Here is an 11,477-nt window from a genome sequence, read left to right on the forward strand (position 1 = left end):
TAAGCACAAGACACAATTATCCTTCCTAGGAAATGGGATAAAAGAATTCCAAGTTGGATGGGATAAGGTGAGATATCCCATGATTGGGATAAAATTTATATTGCATTTGGATGACAGATATAAATTTATACAATCAACCGAACACAGTATAAATTTTATCCAGACTTAATCTTGAGATGTTCGATCGTATCCCGCATACCAAACGATCCCTAACGTCCTCTTGATGAAAATTATGCGCAATCAGCTTCCATCTATTAAGAAACCACATGTGAGCAACTTCTTGAGCACTATTTAGTTCTTGTTTTTGCTCTCTTCTGCTATATTTTCTTTATTGTCTCCTTCTTTCTACCTGAATTAGTTGCACTTAAACTGAAGGTCTTTCGGAAACAGCCACTCTACTTCCACGAGGTAGTGCTAAGATATGTGTGCATTCCACCCTCCCCAAACTCTACTTGAGGGATTGTTGTTGTTGTTGTTGTTCTTGATTGGGAGATATGTTGAAAGGATCATTATATTTCCCAATTTGGCATTTGGCAAGAAAATGGTCATTATTGCTTTGGTCTCTGGTAAATATTGATTTTGTTTTGAACTACTACAACACCATTCATCTTCAAAATATGTTCTTGCCTAATTCTAGAGTTCTTGTCGTTGGTTGTTGTGGTCTCCACAGGATTGTGTACACTTTCATACCATCCTCCATCATCAATAACTTCTCGAATGATCACCAATAATTTCATATCACCTACCCATGCCTCAAATTTGAACATACCTATAATTGTTAAAATTCTAATGAACTCTATAAAAGTAGCCTCTATTTTCCTACCGCATCTCCGACAAAAATTCATCTCTTCCGGTGAAGCCTCTTCATAGCACTCATGTCCATCACATGTTTTTGCAAGCTTTGATTTTGCTAATGAGCCTTCTAGTGCCCTCGTAAAGTAAGTAAAACCATCTTAATCTTTCTTCGCTAATGTTAATTAATTTGAAAGACTTATCTCCATCTGAGAAATAGGCTCTTCCGTCCATAGTGGAGGAGTGGAACTCACTGGCTAATCAGAAAAGATGTTCTTTTAAAATTGGCTTATTTTCCAAAAGTGAGTTCCCAAGAGAAAAAGAGCTTGTTTAGGATAGGTGGAAGCTCACTAAGTTTATCTTATGCAAAAAAAAGGGTTGTAATCGAAAAATATCCTCCTAGTAGACAACGACATTCATCATACCAAAAGTTGAGAACAAAAGTAATGTAGCCTTTTCCTAAATCATTCAGGACTCACATAAAATGCACATAAGAACGCAACTTCCAATATTTACCGCAACAAACAAATAGAAAATCGCACTGCAGCTAAATTCTTAATAGATTTACCATTTTTAGCAAAGAATTCTTGAGCAACTGACTGAGAAAACACGTAATAGTTTAATAACCAAAACCAAATTTTGCATCCAGGAGAAAACTAACCATCACTATAACTTAAAATATGTGCATGTAGAGAGAAAACAAACAGTATAAGCAAAAGCAAGAATCTTCTTTAAGAATTATGACTTTTCAAATCTTACCAGGTGAATCCATGTCGTGATAACTAAACAGCTTAGGCACTCATGAGACCTTTGAGAATTATAATTTCAAATCTGACAAGACACATGGAATGAAAAACTTTCAGAAGATTACCAAAGAGGATAAGGAAATGTTTGCCTCATTTCTTTCCTATAGGAAAAAATTCTCCTTGCTATATAAAAGACAGAGTTCACCTAACTCACTTGAATTTACTATAACTTCACTTCATCAACATCCTCCCCAAAAAAAAAAAAAAAACAGGCACAAATTCTGAATAAGGCTTTGAAATCTGCAAATATAAACATCCCAAGTCTGAAAGTTCTATTCCACATGTTCCCAAAAGCAGTATTTCATCCCTGAATGAAATTGATCTACAGAACAACATGGCTTATTGACAAATAATACCACCAGAAATCCTAATCTTATCAAAGATCTTTGATAAAACCTTCAAAAAGCTAGTATATGTATATGGATCCTTTACAACACCATGAAAATATACCAAAGAACTTAGTCCAAATTAAGCTTCACTAACCAAAACAAGAACCCAATCAATGCACTTAATCTACATCGGTTGTTATACATAGCAAAGGAACTTAATATAGCAGTTAAAATTTAAAGTGGGATACATCACCTAACCACAAGGGCGGCTCAAAATTACAAATCCTCCAAAGAACCAAAACCTCCCCCAAATTCGTTCGGAAAAGGAAGCTCAAATACATATAGATGCACAAAAAAGAAATAAATTCGACCAAGAGGCAAGATTAAACGAAGAATCAAAAGACGCAGATAAAAGATGAAGGAGATACATACTAGAAAGAGACGACCAGATCTGATCAGGGCGATGTAAAATGTTAAATGTGAGAAGCATGTATTAAGCAAACAATAGCACATTTGGAATGACCAAAATACCTCTAAGCAGAATATAAAAAGTATTATGTATTTATTCGTTCGATTAATTAAAATTTTCTTAATAGTTTGTTACTAATCTCTTACTAATTATTATGCACATATTTTTGAAATTTTACTATTAATTTAAAATCATACATAATTAAATTTACAGTTACTTTCTATTTCTTAATTTGTCTAATTTACTTCAGTTTGAATCAACTAGTATATTTTAATAGGAAAAAGAACATTTGTACCCAAAAAAGCAAATTATTTACAAGTGATTTTTAAAAAAAATTTCAACTTTGATCGTTGATATGGGCAAAAGTACAACTTTGAGTTTGGCATCCCAAACTTTGACATGATTAAGGGATAGTAACAGTGTAGGGTTGTTCTACTAAGTATCACCAAAAAAGGGGGGGTGTCCAGATTAGCTCAAAAGCTAATTGAACATGACATACAATTTAGGGGGGCTCGTAAATAATATCGGCAAGGCTCATTGGCTTAGTTCTAAAGGTTGAGAAATCTCATCTATCCATATTGTAGAAACCTCTAACTTGCTTACGAAGGACCAAAAAAGAGTTGAAGAGATGAAGCCCTTCAATGCCATGACTCAAGGTGGAGAGCTTGTCTGCAGGTTTATTAGCCCCCCTAAAGCAATGGTTAATATGATAGCCATGTTCTTTGATTAATTTTCTGGCATCTTGAATTGTATCACTAATCTTCCATCCCAATCTCTTTCAATACATCTTGTTAACAACATGGAGTTTGTTTCAATCTAGACTTTAGAGAAGCCTCTATTAACACACCATTTAAGGCCATAAAGAAGAGCAGCCATTTCTGTGATGTTGCTCATATCAGGTCCCAAGTTGATGCAGTAAGCAAACAGGAGGTTCCCAATGAGTTTCTGATCAGACAACCTCCACCACAACGATCTTGAATGCAACTACCATCACTGTTGAGTTTTACAGACATATTAGGAGGTTTTATCCATTTAACTATGGTAGTGATTCTGTAGTGAATTTTGGCATCCAGAATATAATGAATATTTCTCCATGACTCTACAATGTTAGCTTTGCCAAATTTCTTCTTGGTAATTTGCACAATGGATAAAGGAATGTTAGCTTTAGTTTTGTATAAAGAAGGGTTAATAGCATCAAATTTGTTAGAGCATCTTGTTTTCCATATCTCCCAACAAATTATTGAAGGGAGAGCCTGAATAATAAAATTAGCAATGGAGTTCTTTGTAACTGTATTATTCTACCAATTGAGGATGCGGATTTTAAGAGACCTATGGGTGAGTCTCATTCCTAGTGTACCAGCAATCTCGCACCACACTCCTCTAGTATGTTCACCCTGACAGAATATGTGATTCACTGTTTCCAAGTTGTTGATCTTATTACTCGCAGCGCAACAATGAGATCCCAAGATAATATTGATGCCCAACTTAGCCACTTTCTCATCAGTAGGAAACCTATTATAAATAGCTCTCAATGTAAGGAAAGCCATTTTAAATGGGATGCTACTGTTCCAGATCTTGTTGGTGGTATTGTTGTGATCTATTTTCTTTCTAATAATATCCCAAACAGAGTGGAGAGTGAAGTGGCAAATAGCTTTGTCATTTGTGAGGTCGTTTAGAATAATCCCTAAGTTGACGATATTATTTTTCAGATCATTAGGGAGCTCTACTTGGAGTAAATTCTAGTTCCATTCACCATTATTAAGAACAATGTTTAGCTTGATAGAGATATCCCCTTCGTTAATGGGGTAGAGCAGGTATAAGGGTTCTAGAGCAGACCATTTAATAAACCAAAAATCAACCTCTCCTCTTCCAACCTTCCAGTAAATGTGTTGTTCCGCCAATGATTAGCTTCACATATGGCTTTCCAATTCTGAGAATTTCCAGAGGACCATTGAGTCTTTACATGGTGTTGATTCTCGAGGTACTTAGCCGTCATGTAGTCTCCCCAAATAGAAGAAGAGGTTCTTAGGTTCCACCATGGCTTAGCCTTGAAGGCCATACAAACATTTGATATTTTTCTAAAATTAGCAGCACCTTCTTCAAAGGGGTAACTCAAATTATCCCACTCAATCCAGTGATGCTTTCCTCCAGAATCTTTTCTAGACCAAAAGAACCTTGCAATGATTTTCTCAATGAGCTCAAGGTACCTTTAGGAGAGTTGGTAGCACTCAGAAGATGAATAGGGAGAGCAAGTAGAATATGTCTTTATTAAGGTAGCTCTTCCTCCAAAAGATAACAATTTGGTGTGCCAACCTCTAATTTTATTCGTAACTTTATTGACAATCTCAGAGTAGTAAGCCAGCTTCTTTTTTCCAATGATAAGAGGACACCCAAGGTCCTTTACCAGAAATTCTTGATATCTCATGCTAGTGTATATTTTCAGTCTATTGATGATGATAAGATGGATTTCGAGGAGAAGTTACTCTTATTCTTGTTGATTTGTTGACTTGAGATTTGTTCATAAGTGTCCAGAGTATCAGTGATTAGTTTGATAGATCTCTTGCTACTATTGCAAAAAATAATGGTGTCATTAGCAAAAGTTAAATGATTAATTCTAGGACTATTATTGCACATATAAAAACTCTTATAAGCAGAGTGATTATGTAGCTTGTTAAGCATTTGAGACAATAATTCAACACTCATAATGAAAAGGGAGGGGGAAAGAGGATCTCCTTGCACCTCTAGAAGAGTTAAAGAAACCATGACGACCTCTATTTACCACTATAAAATACCAATTGTTAGAGATATAATTATGAATAAGGTAAACCCAATGCTCAGAGAAACCAAGATGACTAAGAACAAGGTAGAGATAAGTCTAGGAGATTCTGTCATAAGCTTTGGTCATATCTAGTTTCATCACTACATTGCCCCCTCTGTTAGGTTTGCCAATATCACTGATAATCTCAGAAGAATATTTTCAGTAATGGCTCTGCCTTTGACAAAGCCACTTTGATCCCTAGAGATAATTCTAGGAAGGATAAAGGCCAATCTATTATTCAAGATTTTAGAAATAATTTTACTAAAAACATTACACTGACAGATAGGTCTCAAATCAAAAAAAAAGATTAAGGGTGATCAATCTTAGGAATAAGAACAACACAAGTATGAGTATAAAATTTTGGAAGGATATCACCTGAGAAAAAACACAGTCACAACTTTATGAAGATCCAATGCAAGGATGCTCCAAGTACTTTGATAAAAGTACCCACTTAGTCCATCCGGTCCTGGAGCACTATCGAGATCTAGAGATAATACACAATCCTTAAGTTCTTTGAGTGTTGAAAGGGTGCAAAGTGATATACCGTGAGTTTACGGTATTTTTGATGCATTTCACTTAGAGTTTGTGTGTGTCTTGGGCTATTTTTTTATTAGATATAATGTTTTTATGTAATCTTTTGTAGAAAATTGGTTCGGAAGCAGTTGACAGAAAAATGGACTGAAATGGCAGCAACAATAACTGATGAAGCCAACGACAGATCGTAGGCCCAACGACAGCTTGTAGGTGATGCAGCGTAGGTAAAGTTCAGGAAAGTCTGACCAAGTGTGGAACCACGGAGGCAAATGACGCCCCGTAGAGTGAATGACGGACCGCCCTGCACATCCGTTGTTTTGATAAAAAAGATTGAGTTCCAGTACCTTAACCACGAGGTGATCCACGGACCGTAGGTTGACCCACAATCTGTAGGTCCTGTCGTCTGTCAAAATCGTGTCCTGAATTATTTTTCCTTATTGTTTCCTAGTTGGTTTAGGATTTAAATACTTTAAATATTAGTTGTTATTTCTGTTTTTGGATGTTAGACAATATTGGAGACTTTTGTTTCGGTCTTTTGGGATAATTGTGCAAACAATTTGGCCTTTTTAATTCCGGAAGTTGGTTTATGCAATTTGCACTTTCAATTTCAATTCAAGATTTCAGTTTTCATCTATTCTAATTGTAAGTTCATGATTTCTTTTAACCCTAGTATGAATTGTGAATTCTCAAGCATGAGTAGCTAAATCCACAACTAGGGTTGTGGGAACTATGAGCAATCAACAATGTATGACTAATGATTAAGTAATTCTTGAATAGTGTTTATGCATGTATTGTTAATCTTTTCGTTTAAAAGTCTTTCTAGAGGTGCGTAACGTTAGAACTCGCCTCATTCCTACTTGCCTTACCAAGGGGGTAATGAATGAGAAAAAGATTAAACAACAGAGATTTAGTTAAGGATTTGTTGCTATCTAATATTTTGACTTTAATCAGTTGACGTGAGGGTGAATACCAAACTCAATTGACATGATGACTAATCTGGGTTAAAGGTAAGGATTAGTAAAGCACACACCCATAGGCTTACTAATTTGCAAGTGAAAGTTCCTACTTGGATTACTAATCACTTAGGGATACCTAACTTATCATCTTTGCATGTCAAACACTAGGATAGAATTACTATTATTAGGAATAATGCGTTAAGAGCTTGTGGGGAACACATATACCCTAGTTTTCATCTTATATTGATATTTCAACTGTGAATTTTGCCTACTTGTTACTTATTAATTCAAACCAACAAACTGTTATTTTATTTACAACCCCCCCTCCCCCTTAGTTGTTTTTCTCATAAATAATTTGTCTAAAAAGAGATAATCGTGAGTTAAGTTTAAGTTTAAACCATATTCCTCGTGGGATCGACCCCAACCTACTAGTTGGGTTCTTTATTTGGCAACAACCGCTTATACTTCTTTCGGGAGGTGTAATTTGGGCGTATTAATTTTTGGCACTACTGCCGGGGAATACGACTTTTAGATTAAATTAACTACATTATTGAACTTTAGTCAAGTATTTCCAGATTTTATGTTTTTTGTTTTGCTTTTGTTTTCTACAGGTCTTACCTCTTGTGTATGCCAAGTAAACGGAGTCAAGGCGAACCCTTGACCCCCTACGATCCTAAATTGAGAAGAACTTTGAAGAGAATGGCTAAGCTTGTGGGGAACACATATGCCCTGCTTTTCATCTTACATTGATATTTCAATTATGAATCTTGCCTACTTGTTACTTATTAATTCAAACCAACAAACTGTTATTTTATTTACAAAACCCCCTTTTTAGTTGCTTTTATCAAATAGTTTGACTAAAAAGAGATAATCGTGAGTTAAGTTTAATTCTAAACCATATTTCTCATGGGATCGACCCCAACCTACAAATTGGGTTCTTTATTTGGCAATAACCGCTTATACTTCATGGATCAGATGTTAGATCGTCTCACTGGTAAGGGTTAGTATTGTTTTCTAGATGGCTATTCGAGCTACAATCAAATCTCCATAGCTCCGAAAGACCAAGAGAAGACCACCTTCACTTGTCCTTATGGGACTTTCACTTTCAAAAGGATGCCATTTGGGTTATGTAATGCTCCAACAACCTTCCAGTGTTGTATGATGTCGATATTTTCAGATATGGTCGAGGACACGATAAAGGTATTTATGGATGATTTATCTGTGGTAGGTGACTCGTTTGATGACTGTTTGACACATTTGGCTGAGGTACTAAAATGGTGCGAAGAGTGTAATCTCATGCTCAATTTGAAAAAGTGTCACTTTATGGTGAAAGAGGGTATAGTTCTGGGTCATTGGATTTCACAGAAAGGTATTGAGGTTGATAGAGCTAAAGATAAGGTAATAAAAAAGCTTCCACCACTCATCTCTGTAAAAGGTGTTCAAAGTTTTCTTGGGTATGTAGGTTTCTACCGGAGGTTCATAAAAGATTTCTCTAAAATTGCACACCCATTGTGCAAGATACTTGAAAAGGAGTGTAAGTTTGATTTTGATGATGCTTGTCTAAGAGCATTTGGAGAGTTGAAAGAAAAGTTAACTTCGGCACCTATCATTATTTCACCGGATTTGGGGCAACCGTTTGAAGTGATGTGTGATACAAGTGGGGTGGCGCTTGGTGTAGTATTAGGATAGAGGCGAGAGAAAACACTTCATCCAATTTACTATGCCAGCAAAGCTTGAATGTGGCTCCAAAGAACTATACTGTGATTGAACAAGAACTCCTTGTTGTGGTTTTCGCATTTGAAAATTTTAGATCCTACTTGCTTGGTACTAAGGTCATAGTGCATACTGACCATTTTGCATTAAGGTATCTGATGACTAGAAAAGATGCAAAACCAAGGTTGATTAGATGGGTGCTCTTACTGCAAGAGTTTGATTTTGAGGTAAAGGATAGAAAGGGAACAAAAAATCAGGTTGTTGATCACTTTTCCAGACTAGAGGAAGAAGCTATGATCAAGATAGAGGATCAAATTGAGATTAATGATGTGTTCCCTGATGAACAGGTATTGGCTGCTTCTTATGATCTTATCTCTTGGTTCGGAGATTTTGCTAACTACTTGGCAAGTGATTTGGTTCCATCGGATTTGTCATTTCACCAAAGGAAAAAGTTCATGTCTAATGTGAAGAAATTCTTTTGGGATGAGCCTTACTTGTTTCGTATTTGTGCTGATGAGATTATTCATTGTTGTGTGCTCGAGGTTGAAATAATGAGTATACTAGAGGCGTGTCATTCATCGCCTGTTGGTGGGCACCATAGTGGTATCCTAAGAATTGGGGTTTTAACTACATATCGTAAAAAGAGGGAAACAATTACCAACTATATTAGCCATGAGCCGGGTAAAAGTTTCCAAGCCTCTACAATGCTCCAAATTGAATTAATTCAAAAAACCACTTGCAATTCCTCCAAACCAAGTGTCAAAAGCTTCAAAGTCTACAGTGGAAACTCAAAAACTCAGAGAAAACTAAAACTCTAAAAACTTCTGGAATCGGGACTTTCTCTCTTCTCTTTAAATTTCAATTTATAGTTTCCCAAATTTTGGCCTTCAGGGCCATTAGGCGAAGTAAGTCGGGCATTGCCAACCCAATCGGCGATCCGCCCTTTGCTTCAATCCATCGCCAGTTTTTAATGGCTATTACTCCTTAAGGTTATGTGACTTTAGGCTGTTAAGGTTGATGTTACCGAGTCATTGCGGTCCGCCGACTGCCCATTTCGGTCGCCAAGTAGGTTCTTCCCCAGGGCTGGGACTTTGGAACTTTAGGCGACCTAACTAGACACTTGGCGGTTCGCCGAGTGGTCTTGACGATCACCATAATTGCCTTTCTTTAACTTTTTCCTTCACACCTTTTTTTCCCGGGTATGTCCTTGCCTTGCTCCTTAGCCTTTGTTGTTGCAAATCAACACTTCAACATCAGTTTAGAGCATAAATTAGGCATTTGAGGACACTTAATCCATGAAAACAAAGCCCTAAATGAGTCAAAATCTCGGACTCATCAACACCCCTAACTTAAACTTTTGCTTGTCCTCAATTAAAACTCAAGCTCAATCAGTTTAACAAGGATGTCTACAAATTGAGCTGCTTAAGACTCTACACAAAAGGTTCAAACTACACATAAAAAATGCTCAATTGTGCACTCTAAGTTTCAAATTGTGACTCACCATTATCAAGTATACTCAATTTCACAATGCTTGCTTCAAATGCAAGTTCAAGCTCAACAAAAGTATTCAAATGTCCTCACAACAAGGATGATTCCATATTCACACAAAATTTCTCAACCAATTAAGATTCCAGAATCAAATACAACTCTCACGCTCACAAAGATGAACACATGCACGACTCCACCCATAGGCTTGCCCTTATTTTCCAGTCTACATTCTTTTCAGCTTACTCAATATCATGAAGATCTTTTTAAGGCATGTAATAGGGCTGAGTGTAAATGTATGACATTTTGGTTTAGTGGTTTTTACCTTCATGAAGTAAGGCCTAAAATTCATTGTTTCTCATTCTCTTTCACTTTCAAATATGTTCACAATCCACCCCATTATTCAACTAAGCATGTCTCAACGGATACCCCATTTCTTTTGCTTCTTTCACATACTTTATTTCACAACACTTCTTTTTCATTATTTTTCATTTTCACACTTTTTGTTTTATCTCTTCCTTATTTAAATGGAGGGGTTCCATCTTTTTTAAAACAATCCATCAAGGGGGAATTTGTTTTTTTACATTTGTTGACTCTCCTCCTTTTTCACCACACTTTGGCCTAAGTTGGCTATTCAAAAGAACCAAAACTTCATGAAGGTTATGGGTAATGGGATAAAGAGATGAAAGTTGTTCAAGTTTCTTCCAAAGAAAAGGATAGGCTCAAAAGGTGCCAAGCAAGGTTCACACTTCTCACAAGGTGGCCACAAAGAGGCATATTATCAATTTGGTTCACTCTTCAAAACTTTTGCCTAAGATCATTTCAATCGCTTGCTTCAATCAATCAATCGGACCAACGGGACAAATTCTAGGTGTCATCAAGCATAATATTCAAGACAACCTCACCACACAAGGAATTCACTACAATTATCAAACAAGACTCCACACTTTTTAGCTAGCGTGCAATGTTCATCAGAAGAGACTTGATTGACAATCGGCTAGTCACAACGAGATGTTAAAAGTTCACATATTGCCTATGTAACTCAGTTTGCCTCATCTTAGCCACACATTCATGTCATTTGATTAAGTGAACTATTCAAGTCATCAGTATTGACCACAACCGACACTAAAATGTGCAAGAGAACAACCACAATCACACATAAAAGAGATGGCAAAAATTTTAAAATCGGTCAAAACCATTTACACTTTAAAAACAATGGACCACAATGTCTCAACAACCAAGATATATATATATATATACCAACAGGCTCCAATATTCACAAAACCAAAACCAAAACAAAAGATGTTCACAAAAACAACCTAATTGAGATAGGTATGGAAATACCTCACCCCACCAACAAAAATAAGCAGTTGCCCTCAAATGTAGATAAAAGTCTAAAAGTAACAGAGGAGGCGAAAAGATCATCCTGCCAGGCTAGGCCTGGGGTGAAGTCTGCATATCGGCAACTCCCTCTGTCTGGGCATCAATGCCTGGTATATCATCGTCCTTGGCTCCACTGAAGCACACCATAGAAGTGTCCTGGAGTGATGCTTGCCAAGCTGTCTCGAACATGGC

The 11,477-nt window shown here is 36.5% G+C and overlaps 1 protein-coding gene across 2 annotated transcripts in view; it reads right to left on the reverse strand.

The window, feature by feature from the left end:
- The window catches only part of LOC125843355 (probable phosphoinositide phosphatase SAC9), a 29,972-nt gene extending 27,630 nt beyond the window's left edge, over positions 1-2,342 (reverse strand). Inside the window, exons 1-2 of one of the 2 annotated variants that reach the window (XM_049522595.1) lie at positions 2,181-2,342; positions 1,552-1,623 (exon numbers count right to left, since the gene is read on the reverse strand). In XM_049522595.1, coding sequence (XP_049378552.1) covers positions 1,552-1,564 — 13 coding nt within the window. In that variant the 5' untranslated portion in view covers positions 1,565-1,623; positions 2,181-2,342. Of the gene's footprint in view, positions 1-1,551; positions 1,624-1,752; positions 1,823-2,180 lie in introns of those variants that run through there. The other variant, XM_049522596.1, reaches the window with a different exon arrangement.
- Positions 2,343-11,477: the final 9,135 nt, after the last annotated feature.

Source organism: Solanum stenotomum, chromosome 10 (assembly GCF_019186545.1).
Source record: "Solanum stenotomum isolate F172 chromosome 10, ASM1918654v1, whole genome shotgun sequence".
NCBI classification, from domain to species: Eukaryota; Viridiplantae; Streptophyta; class Magnoliopsida; order Solanales; family Solanaceae; genus Solanum; species Solanum stenotomum.